Source organism: Sander lucioperca, chromosome 11 (genome assembly GCF_008315115.2).
Source record: "Sander lucioperca isolate FBNREF2018 chromosome 11, SLUC_FBN_1.2, whole genome shotgun sequence".
Lineage (NCBI taxonomy): Eukaryota > Metazoa > Chordata > Actinopteri > Perciformes > Percidae > Sander > Sander lucioperca.
This window is the reverse complement of record NC_050183.1, coordinates 7,818,549-7,836,075: the sequence shown is the minus strand read 5'-3', so window position 1 is coordinate 7,836,075 and position 17,527 is coordinate 7,818,549. Positions and strand designations below refer to the sequence as shown.

General features: G+C 41.8%; 2 protein-coding genes across 4 annotated transcripts in view; both read right to left on the bottom strand.

Annotated features, from left to right (window-relative positions):
* spata6 (spermatogenesis associated 6) overlaps window positions 1-418 on the bottom strand; it is a 32,347-nt gene extending 31,929 nt beyond the window's left edge. Inside the window, 1 exon segment of the mRNA XM_031307088.2 lies at window positions 197-418. Within this exon segment, the coding sequence (XP_031162948.2) occupies window positions 197-280 (84 nt within the window). The 5' untranslated portion in view covers window positions 281-418.
* A 711-nt stretch (window positions 419-1,129) lies between these two features.
* Window positions 1,130-17,527, bottom strand: part of agbl4 (ATP/GTP binding protein-like 4) — a 461,627-nt gene continuing 445,229 nt past the window's right edge. For all 3 annotated transcript variants that reach the window (XM_036007246.1, XM_031307356.2, XM_031307355.2), the window contains 4 exons: window positions 14,953-15,105; window positions 11,772-11,934; window positions 1,901-1,994; window positions 1,130-1,758 (listed from right to left, as the gene is read on the bottom strand). In XM_036007246.1, coding sequence (XP_035863139.1) covers window positions 1,653-1,758; window positions 1,901-1,994; window positions 11,772-11,934; window positions 14,953-15,105 — 516 coding nt within the window. In that variant the 3' untranslated portion in view covers window positions 1,130-1,652. The remainder of the gene's footprint in view (window positions 1,759-1,900; window positions 1,995-11,771; window positions 11,935-14,952; window positions 15,106-17,527) is intronic.

Here is a 17,527-nt window from a genome sequence, read left to right as displayed (position 1 = left end):
GTTAGTTAGTTATTTCTACAATATTCAAACACATTTAACGTTACATGTTAAATTACAACCGTTGGTTAACGTTAGCTAGCTAGCTAGATGGGGAACGTTAAGGAAAGGGAAGAGGATGTAACGTTAAGCTCGCTAACGTTAGCTAGTTTACGTTAACTAAGCTAACGTTACAGGAGCAGCGTTAGGAGGCACTTACTGTCTGAATGTCCAAATATACGGTACATTTCAGAGACTTGTGATGCACCTTAGAAGAGGAAAGCTTCTTCTTCATTGAAGCCATTCATCCAACTTTTCAAAGTTCGTTGTCATAGCTGCCAAACAGCAACAGTCACACAGGGCGGATGTACAGTCATGTGACCAAGAAGTGACAAATCAAAAGCTTTTTTCTGCACGCACGCACACACACACACACACACACACACACACACACACACACACACTTTGATCTCATCCTGTATTAAAGTGCCCTGAAATCTGCAGTTAAAGTTATACAAGAATGATGTGGCATTATAGAATGATGTTACATTGTTAGCCTACTATACAAACGTTTTGTAAAGAATTTCAATATTATTTCCGTGGCTTAGGAAGGTTCAATCAATATTTGTGAACATGAGCATCAACATGTCATCAAGTATAAAGTCTGGATCTCTGCTGTTTGTACCATATGTTCTGGTAGTGTCCGTCTCTCTCTGAGTTTTGGGAATCTGTGTTTGACTCTCTGTCTAAGGTCACTTCTGACTCTATAGAGCCTTCTCCACTCGCAGCTTTGTTTGGTGTCTTGCCAGCCATGCCACCTCTGCCCTTTTTTTTTTCTTTTTTTCAGATTTTCAGATTTTGTGACTTTTTTGACTCCTTCTCGCTGGACTTCCTAGGCTCTGACACTATTTGGCAGCACTTTGTAAAATACATAGACAGCATCAAACTCAGTCCTTCACCTTTCATCTGAAGAATTGTAGGGCCGTAAATGTCTGTTTTCCCCTCTCAACCTCAAAATATCTCTGACACCTACCCTGACTGCCTTAAACCATAGGTAGGCTATAACGTATGACTTTTGAAAATGGGCATAAAATCATCCTACATGAGCATAAAGATATCTATAAATGTAAACAATGCAACAGCACAGCTAAAGAAATCAGAAGGTTCTTTATATAGCCTACTGTAGGTCTCATTTTTATAAATCAAACAATAATTAATCAGTATTCATATAAGAGAGCAACAGGTACAGCATTGTAATGTGATTAAGTGTTTAATGACTAATTCTAATACCAACAGAGATAATAACACCATAGTCATAAAATAAGTCAGTAACAGCAAGGAAGCATGCATTTATTTACAATTGTAGAAACAACAAATAGGAGCTGCTGATTGAAGGCCTCAGGTGGACTAGATGGGTAGAACCCGTCTGTCTTCCCTTAGCATTCAATAGTCTTTTACATTTTAAAGTCACTAAATAACCCAAGAGAAAGCTTGTTTTGATTTTAGTCCTGCAAGTATCATGTCATCCCACTGTTACAAATCTGTGAAAATAAGTCTTTATAGCCAGGGAGATGTAGAGCTTTTAAAGGCAATGAAGTGTGAAGGATCCTCCTGCAACGGTGCTCTGTGTTTTATTCATTCTCAGTCTGTGTCTGTCTGTCCGTATGTCTGTTTGTCTAATGCCTGATACCCATGCTCTTCTCCTTCTCTCTGTCTGCTGCGTCTCTGCCAAAACCATTGCCCTTTCTGTTAACGTCGCTCGTCTGGGACATCACCTCAGAACTGGAGACAAAAACATGGTGGTAGATGGTAGGTATAGTTATAGAAAACAGCAAACACAAAATACAGTAATTTACTTGAGTATGAACAGCATGCAAACAATTTAATTTCAAATGTATTTATTTATAATGCCATACTGCTTTACCTTTGAATGTGAATAGGTCTGTTGTCCTTGATAAGGTTGTTGAGTTTGTAATAATCAAGGAAGGTCCGAGCCACATTCCTGCCCAGCTTCGTGTCTGAGGACAGGGAGTTAAAGCCAATTGTCTTTAGAAGAGCCTCAGCTAACATTGCTCAAAACATTTCCTAGATCAGTGTTTGCCAAACTGCATGGTGGCCATTTTGGGAAGGTGCAGAGCCCTTGCATTGCATTGTGACGTGAAACCTAAACTGCACTGAGAATTAGCACAGGACTCTGCAGTGTGTTCCATTTAACAGAGCATTGTAGCATCTTTCAGCTCATTATTTTGGTGTTTACGGCCCGTAACTTTATTTAGTTATGATTTACTCTCACCAATCTTAACATGCGGGCTGTTTTGATCTAAACAGCTTTTAATAAACACATTGTACGCTATCTGCCCACTACCAAACAGCAGACAGATAAAGTTAGAGATTAGCTGGTGAACATAGTGTAGCATTTAAAAGTTAAATAACCAAATTAGTCCCTCAGGAGTTGTAGGAGACCAAACAACGTAAGGTGGAAAGTAAACTTAAAAGGGCGTAAAATTAATGAAGATTTCAGACATTCATACTTTTTAATACTGGTATATTTGTATGACACATTCAAACCACTTAATCTCCACTTAACTTGTCACACGTTTAACATAAAGTAATATTTAAATAAAAAAGCCTTAAAATCATCTCGTCTGCCATCACCAACACACCCAGCAAGGTACAGTAAATAACTAGTGACCAACTGGAGAAATGAGCAGTGTAAATCCATCGCAGTCTGAATTAACTGAGGCTAAATCAACTGCATAAATACAGATAAATAAGAACAATGTCGCTAACAGAAGTAAATTTCATCTAATCACTGAGAAAAACACCATCAATGTAAGCTGTCAATCTATCTATCCACCATTTCAGACATATGTCCATCATGCTTATTCCATCATTCTCCATCTATACAGAATGTACATTTATACCATTTATCTGACACAAAACAAACAAAAACACAAGGGTTTTTTCTTATCTCGAGGCATTGATGTTTAGCTACCTCCATTCTTCACCAGGCTGGAGGATGATGGAGCAACACAGAGACATAATCTGTCACTTTTCCTTGTCATTACCTTGTTGATACTTAGATACAGCCTGTCATCCGCTGGACTATTTATCTGTCACAAACGTGTGATTGAAACCACTGGCATACGAAAAAAGATTTAAAAATGGATTTGGTCATTTTTATTTCTATTTTCCAATTTCTCGTAATGATCAAAAAATTACCTGTGCTACATAAATCCTGGTTGCTATAAAGGTGAAAATCTATTGTTCAAAGCCTGTTAACTTGTAAACCATCCATTCTTGGTTTAAACAGGCTGTCTGGGCATATACTTCAGGCTTTGTCATAGCTGAAGCAACACACACATACAAACAAACACGAACACACACACACACACAGGGTACTATATATCCCTAAAAAGCTATCATCAATAAATACCTGGGTATACCTGATAAGTAAGGCTTGTAAATATGCAAGCAAACCCCTCTGTAGCGAGTCTGTCACCTTGGCCTTTGAGGGTGTGTTTTCACATATCTTCGGAAGTCTGAACAGGACTGCATCCCTCACTCGGCAGGCTGATGGCAATGCTCTCCACACGACTCCAGAGTCTATATTTACACCCCATCTGGATGTTTGTCTGTGAGTCCTGCGTCAGGCCAGATTCACTGTGTGTGTGTGTGTGTGTGTGTGTGTGTGTGTGTGTGTGTGTGTGTGTGTGTGTGTGTATGTGGATGGACCGCACAGTCTGTCTCATTACAGTTAGCTGATGATGCTGATTATGTCGAGATAAAACTACAGATGAACAAACTAAGGTTACGTCCTTCTGAATCTTGCTTTTAATGCTAATTTTAATGTATAATAGTTGTAAACAAGACTAAGAGTCTGTAGCCGTGCTAGCAGGATAGCTGTGCTTTGAGCTTAATGGTAACAGTGTGCTATCTCACAAAGACAATGCTAAAATGCTGATGTTTAGAAGGTAGAATGTTTACTGCGTTCACCATCTTAGTTTAGCATGTTAGCTGATTATTAATAAACACTTAAGCTGAGGATGATAGGAATGTATTTTGTTATGTAGCCTTAAGTATTGGACAAATTAAAGGTTTTAGATGATAAGGTCGCTTGATGGAAAGTCAAGTGATCACCGTTATTGTAGTTCATCCTGAAAGGGACATGATGTGTATACCAAATGTCATAGCGATTCCCCCAGTAGATATTGCAATATCACAGTAAAAGTGAAAACTTTGACCTGCTGGTTGTGCTAGAGAAACGTCAAAGGATCATCAGTGTCATTAGGATACATCCTCTGGAAACCATGGCAATCCATCTGACAATTGTTGAGTCTGGATCTGCTACTAGTTGTTTAGAGCTGATACACTGGTATACACCTTCACAATTGTTTATATTCAAGGACATAAACACACACTCACGTATACCTGTATACTTTATACATAAACACACTCCCCTTGTATTCTTGGCATCTTCATTCTGACCTCAGGAAAGTTTTGGGTGTTTTCCTCCATTCCTCCTGAGCTCTTTGGCCAGGCACGCTCAGTGACAAAAATATCTTCCGGACCCCACCGTGCGCAGATGGCCTCTCAGCTTGGCTTGTCACGACTCACTGTCTATTACAGGAGGTTTCGTGATGGACGGTCAGTTTCTGAAGGAGAACTTTATCCACGTGGCGAATGGTCGGAGATGTAGAGGATGCCCTGACTGCTGTCTGGCCCGTTGCCTGGGGAAACCATAGGGTCTGGAACAAGACTGCTGCTGCAGCAGGAAGTGATGTGTGCAAGAGCCAGGAAACAGTTGGTGGGCTGTAGCTTGGATAACAGGGGTGGTGGTAGTGGAAATATTCAGAAAAACTTCAGCTGCTCTAGTCCACATCGAGGCAGCCTCCTCTGAAATAACACATAGACTAACACTGACAATAGTGTTAATACTGAATCATCAACTTAACTAGATCTGAAAGCAATATCATTATCATTGTGTAATCATTATCCAGCTCCAGAGAGGTCAGGGAGGTGTGTGTGCCAGCTTCACACAGTCTGTCAGCATCTTGCCTGCCTGTCACTGAAGTGTGTGAGGTGTATTCTTTAACATCTCGGTACACATAACAGTCTTGTCTTATCAATTGCAGGTCATTGTCATGGCTGAAGGGCATGCCAGCTTAGGCGCTGATGAGATACGTGAGACAAAGGAGATGGGGACATGACTTGTTTACTGCAGCTGTTTACTGTCAGCACGCCATTTAGCGGCTTTCACCGTCATGTCCCTTGTGCCCGGTCTTGGAAGACAGACAGACAAGGTGACGATCAGACAACAAGGCCCCTAGTGGTAAAATGGACAAGACACGTGGAGAATGCTGTCCAGATCGGACGGGAGTTAACAAGGAGACAAGAAAGGGGACATTCAAGCCATCAATACGGGCCGCTGACAGGTCCTGTCACTGCACTGACACATAGGGAACTAATTATCAATGCTAATTAAGAGGCTAGTCAACAACAACAATACAGAAAGGGACATTTTTGTCCCCAATAGTGATTCAGCAGACTGAAAGACCTCACGTCCCATTGCCCACAGGGACAAACCAGGGTTGATTTAAATCCCTAACAGGACAGACAAGCTCTGAAGCTTGAGTAGTAAAATGGAATACGTTTAAGGGGGGCTTCTGTTTTCTTACAGTGTGCACAAGCAGGAATACAAGACTCTTGTGATCTAAGCTGCTCTACATATGGGTACTGTTTTTATATTCTAATTATTGTGATCTTTACAACAGTTGTACTCTTTTGACGTTTAGGAAAGACTGCTTTGTGTATAAAAGTTCAAGAAATAAAAGCACTGTAAAACAAAAAGTACATAACAATATACACACACACGTCTCATTATGGTACCTGTGGTTTATGGCTTCAAGCCTCTCTTTAAGTTCTTCATTATTACTCATTAATCCTGTAGGTATTGTATTGTTTTTATAAATGTAACAATCCAATGACAGCAGATATAATAAATAAACTGAAATAAAAACAATCACAACTAGTTTTATATATATATATATATATATATATATATATATATATATATACACGTCTGTATAAAATCAGATTCTACAGTTTGCCACCTTTCAATTTAATTTCAAAACATTTCAGCTGCTTTCATCTCTTACTCATCAACTGTCACTTTAACCACTTTCAACTTTTACACTTTATAATTCCACAGCTTTCCTCACTTATTGTTTAACTGTGGAGTTCCTCATCTACCCTCAGGCAGTGCGTTTACATGCACAGCAGTAAATGGGGTACGGTCTTACTCCGGTAAAGTTATCCCCGTATACATGAGCGGGGAAGAATGGGAAGAGTGACGGGAGTAACTCTGCCTCCGGTACAGTAGGTGGCGCTGTGCCAACGTAAAACTGGTCAGGAAAGTGGGGAGAACATGGACAACCTTTCATTGCTGTACATTTCGTACATTCTCTATGCCTTATAGTGAAGTCTATAGTGGGTTTGAAGGTTTAAAGCTGATGTTGATGCTGTTGTTTTTGGCGCCGTTGTTTCTTCTATTTCCGGGTCAAAAATCACTGCAGCGGGGTGCCTGGGTAGCTCATCTGGTAGAGCGCACGTCCATATATAGAGGTTTTCTCCTAGAAGCAGCAGCCGCGGGTTCGACTCCAACCTGCGGCCCTTTGCTGCATGTCATTCCCCCTTTCTCACCCCTTTCATATCTTCAGCTGTCCTATACAAATAAAGGCCTAAAAAAGCCCCAAAAATTATCTTTAAAAAACACAGCGAAATAGGGAAGCGGCAGTTATAACCTACAGAGCATGCACAACCCAAGCTTACCCTGGTTAAGGTGTATACATGCACGAATACCTTGGTTATTAAAGGAGTTATCTACAAATGTAGGTCTGTTAACCGGGAATATAAGAATGCCAGGGTAAGGTGTTTACATGGCATTTGAGAAACCTTAAGCCTTAACCTGAACTTAACCTGAACATAATCAGGTTTTTAAACTGCATGTAAATGCACTGAGTGCTTACACTTGAACTGACACTTCCAGCTCAATCACATAGGATATCAATTTCAGTGTGTGAAACTGACTTCTTTAAGGACTTGCATTTAACTGCCACTTCAACTGCTTTCAGTATTGTAACTGCAAATGCTTCAACTACAAATGTTTAGTTGATGTAGATGTTCTTCACAAATGTGAACTTTCTCAGACTCTGCATGAACATTAACTATATCAACATATACAAAAACTACCACAACACAACTAGTGCATGTGTGCATCTTTGTGAGTGCCAATGTGAGGACACCTGTTCATCTGAGCATAGCAACAATATTTGTGCAATCAACTGTGTGTGTAAATGTGTCTGTGTGCGCACTTGCTTGCATGTATGAGTACCTATCCATTTGTGCATGTCTGTGTGATATGATGTGTATGATGTGTGGTAGTGAAGCATATTTGCCTCCAAGCTATATCATTTGCATACTTCTCACAGCCTGTCCATTGGGTGTCAGGTTCACTGATGCATATTGTGTTCCACTGGCAGCTCTGGTATTCATGCAGTCCCACTGTTATGGTGAGGTGCATGTGGGTGCTGCTTTGGCAGACAGACATCACACACATATAAAAATAAATGATGGTTACAAGTGTGTATATCGTTGAGTTAGGCAACACCACACAATCCTGCTGGATAACCCGACACTGACGCTCTTGACGATGTGGATTATTTGAGTGAACATCTTCGATAAGAAGACCACTGTTTAAGAAGCCTCTGCATGTCTTTATTTACTAAAAAAAAGCAGCAAATTTGCAGGAATCAAACAAGAAGGTAAATTTCACTTTTCTTCCTCTCGGAGTTAGAAGTTTGAAAATCTTGAAAATCTGCCTGTCTGTACTGTGACAGAAAAAAGCAGCCGCTCAACTCAGTGCAGGAGAAAACAACTTTTTGGGAAGCGTTACAGCCTGAATGGCTTTTTAAAGTTTTTAAATAATTCCTTGAAGTCACAGAGAATACTGTCTCTCCACAACACAAAACAGCACACACGCCCAAGGAGGCCCCAAAGCTCACACAAATGCACATACTGAACACACACAATAGAAAGCATCAAGCTGAGTTTTGAACGAGGTCCCAGATTCTCTTAACCTTGATCCATTTCACTTCCCAGTTAAAAATTCAGAGTCTGAACCGGAAGGTCCACCACAAAAAACAGTTGGACTATGAAAACAGAAAAACTTGGAGAAAAATAACAGGCCAAAATGTTTAATTACAGTTTTGGGATGTTTTTTTGAAACTGAAACTTTAAGTACATTGCATGTGCATAAAAAAAGAGACATATGCATGTAGGAGTAGGTGCGCGCACGCACACACACACACACACACACACACACACACACACACACACACACACACACACACACACACAGGTGTTAATGATTAGAGGACGAACAGAAGACAGACACACGATAGAGGTTGTCCCTGCTGTTTCAGAGAAGAGGATTCTCAGCTTGACTAAATGATATAATGAGCTGTTATGTTCTGGGTGACGAGATGAGAGGAAAGGACAGACTGGAGGACAGAGGAGGACATGAAAGGAGAGATCAGAAAACAAACACAGACACACTCCACGTTACCCCTTTTTCTGAGCACCTTCAAACTGCGACAAAAGTCTCAGCTGTGAGAAAGGTTAAGATTTCAATTTTGGTGACTACAAGTCACAGCAGTGGAGCAGGTGAGTCAGGAAAGATTAAAGTGTAAGGGCAGCATGTTTTGAAGGTGGTAAGAGTTAGGGGCCACGGTTATTACTCATTTGTTTGTCATGTATTAGTTTAAAGGACTGTGTGTGCGTGTGTGTGTGTGTGTGTGTGTGTGTGTGTGTGTGAATCAGGTGAGAAAGATGGAGGGGGGTGGTTAAGATGCTAAAGGTCTCCGTTGATGATTTGCACGCTCCATCGAGCAGACTGCTGGGGCGTATAAAGCGACATGGTCGGTTCCTTCAACCTGCCTGACCTCAATCTCCACTCTACACCAGGTCCCGGTGCTGCCTGCCCTCATTGTGGAGCCCCTCCTCCTTGAACACCTCCCCTTCTCACAGCCAAACATACATACACACACCCACACTTGGGAAACAAAAAAGATCGAGCGAGTCCTCCCACAAAGGCTGACTTTTCTCCCTATTTGGCTCTAGATGAAATGTCCCCTCTGCACACATGTAGAGACAGAATCATGGCTCCCCATTTCTTATCCTGCTCTGAACCCAACTCAAATAAAAACACAGTTTGTTTATCACCACAGCCAGACACCTATCTCCTCGACGCAAGGCTAACTATTTGTTTGTGGCTGTGCCCTATGTGTATACACATGCCTGCATTTCCATTTGGGTATCACTGCTGTAATGCAAAAATTGGAGATGTTTCTATGAGAAGCATTAAAGTCATTAGAGGGTGTAGAAAACACACACAAAAAACACACAACAAAAAAATGTCCAATGATTTACTGCAACGATGATGAGACTCAACAGCACCTTTTAATGGACCGTTACACAGCAACAGAAGTCTGGGACAAATTAAAAGTGTATGGTGTAAATTTTGAGCTTTCACATAAATCTGTCATGTACTGTATTATAGATGATGTTCTATCAGAAAAGCACAAGAAACTGATACAAATAATCATATGTATTGTATATTTTAAATTATGGAAGACAAGATGCTGTATGGTTTTACAACAGACTGTTATAAACAGTGACGACATGTGCAAACAGGTGCTCACTAAGGAGAAGAAGATCTTTAGACCACAAACAGCTCCTTCCTTAGAACATTCTGAACTTGTGAACTACAGCACTTTATGAAAGACTCTATGCACCGGATGCACTTTATTAGCTCATTTTGCACATTAGCACTGGTTTATTCGTTGGTTTAAGTTTGTTAATATTTTTTGTTTTTTTTGTTTTTTTTTTCTCTCTGGTATGATATGTAGCCTACTGTTTGTATAGTAATAACTTGTATTTTGTAAAAACTTTAATAAAGCCCTAAAAAAAAGACACACACACACACACACACACACACACACACACACACACACACACACACCACATCCCAATATGCATAACTTACTCTGTATCACTTCTACAAATTTCCAATTATAAATATGTAGCATTAACCTACATGTTTTCATGTGGGTTTGAATTCGAAATAATCTATGGGGATTTAGACTGTGCCAGCGCTTAGCACTAGAGGGCACTGGGGCTATGTCTAGATCCACTCTGCCCTCCACCTGCAGAGTATTTGTAGGGTAGCACATACTTTTCATATGTAGGGTCCTTATCGCTCTCTCTAAATCTCTTTCTCACTCACATTATCAGTAAGATCAGACTGCTATCGGCCAGCTCTCAGAAGCTCTTCTGCCCTGAGAAGGTCAGCTGAAGGAAAACTTCCTCCCATCTGGCTCCATTAGGGCACCTGTGACCTTCTGTTCCTGCAACAAATGTATGTGTGTGCTCCTGTGTGTGTGTGGTCATGATCATAGTCGACAGGAATCGTCAATTGGTTCCATTGTGCCACTGTTAATCGCAATCAAAGCCTCAACTGTGCACACACACCCACACACACACACACACACACACACACACACACACACACACACACACAGACACACACACTACATATGCCAACACAAGCCCCTTTTCTCCTCTCTCCTTTGTAAATGAAATCAATAACTATTGCATCCTTATTCTGTCACTGCACATCTGTTGCAACAAGAGGCAACAAAAGAAGCAACATGGTCTTCTAGTGAGTACACATGACCTGAGACACGCACACACACACACACACACACACACACACACACACACACACACACACACACACACACACACACACACACACACACACACACACGCATGCATACATGCATGCATGCACTATCATGGATACAAATATTAAAATATTGACTAAAATTATTACAAAATCAAGTGGCTTGATTTCAGTGGGATATTGTAACTACAGGAACGGTGTGTGTGTGTGGGTGTGTGTTTTGTTACATTTTAGTCTTTGTCAGCTGATAGCGTGTGTAGTTAGCCTGATGAGTGTCAGACTGACAAATGACACATGAGGGGGGCGTGTTGGTTGATCTGATTTAACCCAGCCATTGCAGTTGCAGGTGTGAGAGACTTAGATTGAGATTGTTTCCAGAGGGAGACAATCACAGAAGAAGCACGCTGCAGGGTGACGGCTGCAAACCACACATTTCTACCTGGAGAACACTATTGAAGACAAAGAATATTCTTGTTTTCCCACAACACAACTTTTGTAAATACACCTTTTAAAACCTGACCTAACCAAGGTGTCAACGAGAGACGCTGGAGCTACTCGGAGCCCACGAGCAGGCTGTCCCTCCTGATGACCGACGCCAGAAGGCCCGGCACCAGAACGCAGAATGTGAAGCGACACGGCGGCTGGGTGAGTCAGTTGAACACAGCACAACCCCTCTTAGGTAGAAAATGATACACTCATCCAGGACAGCTTAGTCTCATTCTCACGTTAAACGCAACACGCAGGGAGAGGAGACAATATTATTAATGTTACGAGCTAGGTTAGCCTTTAGTAGCTGTGTTTCTTTGTTGTTTAACGAGCCCAGGTTAGCATAGCCTTGTAACAGTTTGAAAACAAGAAGAGATGAGAAATTAAGAGAGAAACAACAGCACATGACCGCTGTTCTCTACACTCTGATCTTTCCCTTCCGTGGACACACTTCCACACAGATGCACGTGTACGCTCACACAGATCACATACATTTGAAGGATACATGTCTCCTCAGTGTATGGCACAGGAGCGGTGCTGCCAGCCGTCATGTAGCTGTAGAAGGACACCTCTAGAGTGTAGCAGTAGGATGTGTCATCAAGCAAACCACCGAGGAACCGTCTACCGGTACCGGCCTTCACCACGTCCCGGTTAAAGGACGTGTTAGACTAGAGGAATACACAAAAAAACAAGCAAAGCTGAGACATTGTGTTAGACGAGTGGTTAGAAAGATGACACTTTAGTGAGAGGATTTGGGTCAGCAAGCATCTTCCCTGTTAAAGCATCTTTGAGCAAGACTCTGGAGTATGGAGAATTTCCCAAGAGATCATTAGCCCAAACTAAGACATATAACTTTAATTACCTCTATGGATCCTGAGTAACTCTATAGAAATTGGTATGAGCCTCAAAATGTACTAATAGCTGGCAAGTGTTTCCCAGTTGAAACTTTCCTTGAAAGTCCTTGAAAGCCTGAATCATGGATTAGTTCTTACAGTACAAGAGAAGAAAATTCACACAAACAACGAAAAAACAAATTGCTTTTGTGTTTTGTTTCCCGGTTTATACATCACTGTACTTAAAAAATTAAAAACAAGTTTTTAAAAAAACACTGCAGTTGTACACTATGGTGGAAACGGGTCTGCCAACTTCTGTAGAATCACAAAGCGACGATTGTGTTGGGCATACATGCTAAGACCTCTATAACGCTTTTAAGGATTTCAAGTTTCAACTATTTTGTTTGACTTCTCTGGGACATGCTTAGGTAAAGGCATCACTGAAGTGTCATGCTATTATAATGCTAGTTTTGTTAAAGTACAACACAGATCATACTGTATGTAGTATTGAGCAATCCTTTAGCATAAATATGTCTAAAGTATGTCTAAAAGTAATATTATTTCAACTGATAAGTGCATGATATACAGCAGGGTCTTGAGTCAGTCTGCGAACCAGCCTTTGACAAGCTAAATTAAGACAAGCCTCTTATTGCATTTACAATAACAAATCCATCTATTAATATCTGCACGGAAACCATATACATCACAAATATTTGACTCACAATTTATTTTGACCATATTTCCTTGTAGATAAATGAAAAAAAACAGCTACTGTCAATATCAGCTGACATGGTTTATCAGTGAAAATGCATTAGCATCCAGCGATTTGTCTCTCAGTAACTTGCGTTGGTAAGCCTCTCGAGAACCCAGGACAAATGATGAAGGGTACAGTAGCTTATTTAAACAGACTGACTTCATACAATGTCATTACAAGGCTGTAATTTGCTATAGCAACAGCAACAAAACTCCAGGCTATTTTGGGTTTCAGCATGTCAGCTATACTACACAAATATGATGCTGTCTTGGGAAGAGTGTGGAAAAAGTTTCCATTCACTGTCACTCCACTCTGCTGCAGTGAGAGTTGCCTTGCTGAAATGCAGACTTGGCGGCCACCAATGAGAGTTTGCCATGATTGTGTTGTGCTGCTGCACTGGGCTTTAGGTAGTGCTGAATGGGCAGAGGGACAAAAGCACAGTGAGGAGGGAGATGACCCTTGGGCCAGCTGTCACACAAGCAATACACAGAGAGAGAGAGAGAGAGAGAGAGAGAGAGAGAAAATCTCCTGAAATAGCGTTTTTCTCGTCCTTCGTAACTACAGTATAGACATTGACCATCCGTGACATTTCCATACATGTGTGGGTGAACATCCGCCTCTCTGGCTTCTCTATGTATCGAGGTTGGCACTGGGTGTCAATGGGCAGTAAAGGTTATTCTTTATGACGTGTGTAAGTGTTTCTGCTATGAAATGTCACTGTCACTGAGAAAACGAAGGTCAGTGGAAGTGACATGGGGCTGAGAGGAAAAGGTATGGTGGATAATGTACCTGTATGCTAAAGGTGTTATTAGGTTATGCACGAGTGGCTTAGTGGAGGAGCATCACAGTCCTTGAATGGATGTTTTCTCCCCCATGCTCTTCTGTTATTTGCTTCTCTCCTCCATTCATTTCCAATACTTTAATTTGCTCCTTGGTTTTCCCCTCCTCACAGCCCTCAGTCTACACAGTCCTGTCCAAATAAACCCAGTTTCAGCCACCTAAGAGGGTGCTTTTGCAGAACACCTGCATTGCCCATACAGAATATACTGGCCTACTTTTTTACAATACAGTCGTGTGCTGCGTGCTATACAGTGATTGCTATTTATGTTCTGCACATGCATACAGTATAAATACCTATTCGTATTAATGGTTACATGTCTGGTACTTTTCTGTGCATCTACATGATCTTTTTAGACCTGCAACTACAAGTAAAATTGATATTTTAAACATTATTTCACAGATTTTTGTTTATATTCTAAGTTTCCTCTTACTTGTTAAATTTGATATACAGTAGGCTTATATTGAACATTCACAGCTTACTTCAGTTCATACCTTATTTTAAGGGGGATGGTGAAAATTCTCATGCATAATTTCCATTCATATTTTTCTCCTCAAGGACATCTGCTACCACTGCTGCTGTTTTGGCACACCAAAATACCTAATACTAAAATTCTGCTATAAAAAATTCTACATAATCCATACCTTTTTAGACATTTTCTAGAGTTCTAATAAATGTGTGTGTGTGTGTGTGTGTGTGTGTGTGTGTGTGTGTGTGTGTGTGTGTGTGTGTGCGTGTGCATATGCGTGTGCGTCTGTGTCCCGTTACTAGGTAATTGAACTGAACTGTCAGGGCTCCTAAAGTTCCAGCCTCTCTTCTTTTATACTCCTTACCTCCCCTCCTCTCTTTTGTGTTAAAGGTGAATCTTTGTGCACAGCTGGAACACGCTCCTTTCTTCTGCACACATATCCCCTCAAATAATTTAACACCTCCTGTGTGTGTGTACACTCACACGTCTCAGCAGCATTGCTAATGAACACATACATGCAGTATATTCCTCACCTCAAAACAACTAAGCAGGGTTTTTTACCTTACCTTTTACCTTTATGCCCAGAGCAACCGAGGTCTTCAACTGTGTGCCACTAAGAGTGCAACAGTTGGCAATTAAATGACTCGCTGAGCACCACCTCACCAGTAGTTGCTGAGATAGGACTATTTCATGTTCTCTTTCTGAGCTAGCCCTGGGATTGAAGATGGGTGAAATTCCGCTCTCGTCCCCCCCTTTTTGGTGTGTTTGTGTGTGTCTGTTTGCGTGACTTACAAAGGAGAAGTCGGGTGCATTTTGGCACAACAGTCTAGGGAAGACAGCTTGTCTCTGGACGCGCTCCTCGTCCTCGAACACATTGCCGTACATGAAGCCATTCAGCATGGTGGAGTGGGCATGGACATCAATGTAGAACTCCAAACTAACTCTCTGATGGAGGAAAAGAGGGAACAGATAGAACAGAGAAACAGAGAAATAGAGAGATGCACAGACAGAAGGTAAAAAAAACAGCAGGTTGGTGGGGAATATGGGATATTTGTTTCTGACAACAGCAACAGTCCACACCAGAGTTTTTCCACTGGGATTATGAGAAGGCCTTTCTTTGCTGTGGGGAGACTATGCTCGAGAGAGTCTTTCACCCATGGGACAAACCCCTTCAGACACTGCGGACTGACAATATGTTTACTACCTGAAAGGACCCAACCATCCACACATAACTTCAATCAGACTGTCCTTCTGAAGGGCACAACTACAGGACATACATGGATGGTGAGCTGAGATTAATATGGTGTAAAGACCCACACAAACACTCTCTCTCTCTCATGTGGATGTCACACATTCATCACATACTTATTTATCAGGTTTATATTGGCTTCATATTGAGTGTGTAATGTCTTTTCTCTCCAGCATACACTGTGTAAAATGGATTTGATAAGATCTGTTTCTCTTGCTCAACTACACACACAAACACAAATCTACACACACAAACACAAACACACGCACATACACATACACACACTTTTATCTTGTGATACAAATAGGAAGCGTCCACTGACTTGAATTATGATGTATCTCCAATTTCTAACTATAACCCTCAATCTGACATGTCTAGATGATGCAAGACCTTTACAGTCCAGGATGACTGAAGGACCCATTTAAGGTATTTCACCCACATAAAGTGCTGCATTAATTAATCTGCTGCATTTCTTTAACACCATCCCTAAACCCTACATTTAAACTAGTCAGGATCTGAAGTTCAGCAAAAATGTCCTCCCTTGGCAAAAAAACCTTCCTCACTTCAATTCAATTCAATTCAATCCAGTCTTTAACTGGTTCTGACAAGGGCAGGAATACCACCCCCCACCCCCCACACACACACATACACACACACACCCCTTCTGACCCTTAACTCAGGAGCAGCACCAACCAGCATCCCTCCTTTCTGCCTCTTCTCTTTATCTTATCACTCCATTCTCCTCCTCCTGGTTTTATCCTTCGCCTCTTCTTCCTCTTCCTCCTCCTCTTTATCTCCCCCCTCCCTCTCTCTCCGTTCATTACACATTCAGCACCACACCTTGTTCCCTGTGGGTCGTAAAGAGGAGGAGAGGAAGGGAAGAATGAGAGGATAGAAAAGGAGAGGGAGCGATAGCGGGAGGCGAGGGGGAGGGAGGAAGAGTAGAGAGAGGGAAGAACAAAGACGGACAAAAGACAAAGTAAGAAAATGATGCATATAGGTTTGTGACTGTGTGTGTGTGTGTGTGTGTGTGTGTGTGTGTGTGTGTGTGTGTGTGTGTGTGTGTGTGTGTGAGAGAGAGAGAGGCAGAAGGGCAGGAAAGAGCAAACAGAAAAACATAGAGATGGGGGTGCAAAGAGAGAAAATAAGTCTATAAGAGAGAGTGAAAAAGAGAGAAAGACAGAGAGAGATACAAAGAGTCATAGAGATGTATGTAGGGATGTGTAAAGAGATTGACAGGAGAGAGAGAGAGCGAAAGAGAGAGAGACAGGGAAGCGGTGCTTGGGCGGCCCGGCGACGCAGTGTGCCAGTGTTTGAAATTCCGCTCACAGCCAAAGCAATTTCCTGGCGGTGGCTGTGCTGTCAGCTGCTTGGCTGGCTGGCGGTGAAATATGGTGGCTGGGAGTCGGCCGCTAGCAGCCCCCGACAACCTGATGGATGGAGCCCCAGAGGAGAGGAACAGCAGCAGGAGAAGGTGGAGGAGGAGGGGAGTAGAAGAGGACAGTGCACGGGAGGGGGGAGAAATAACAGAAAAACAAAACAAAAAAGAGCAAGAGTGAAAAAAGCTAAATGCAGCCAACTGAGCAGTATTGGTAGACAGAGGGAGAAATACATATAGAGACATAAAGGGACAGTTGGATGGGGGATGAAAAGAAGGGGGGAGGGTAGATGGAGAAAGAGGAACAGGGAAGAGGGAGGGATATAGGGGAGGGTTAGAAAGCGAGGGAGGTACTGTAAGAGGTAAATCCAGCTCCATTAGGCAGAGGAAGGAGGGTGGAAGGAGTTCCAACCAACCAGCCAGGGTCTAGACGAGGGAAACCAGCCTAATAATCACCTGGGTCTGAAGGACATGAGGGCTAGGAGGAGGGAGAGGAATAAAAGGAGGAGGATATAGAGGTGGATGGATTGGAGGAGGGTGGACAAGCAGGTGATCAAAAGTGGCAGATTACTTATAACAGAGGTTAACGGGCTGTTACATGCTTACATACTGTAGAATCCTAGTGAATAATTGTTCTGCATCTTCAGTGGACTTCTTTAAGAATGTTACTTTATTAACTCAGTTAATTTCTCAGAATCTTAAGATGACAAGGAGCTGGATACATCTAATTTCAAACCATT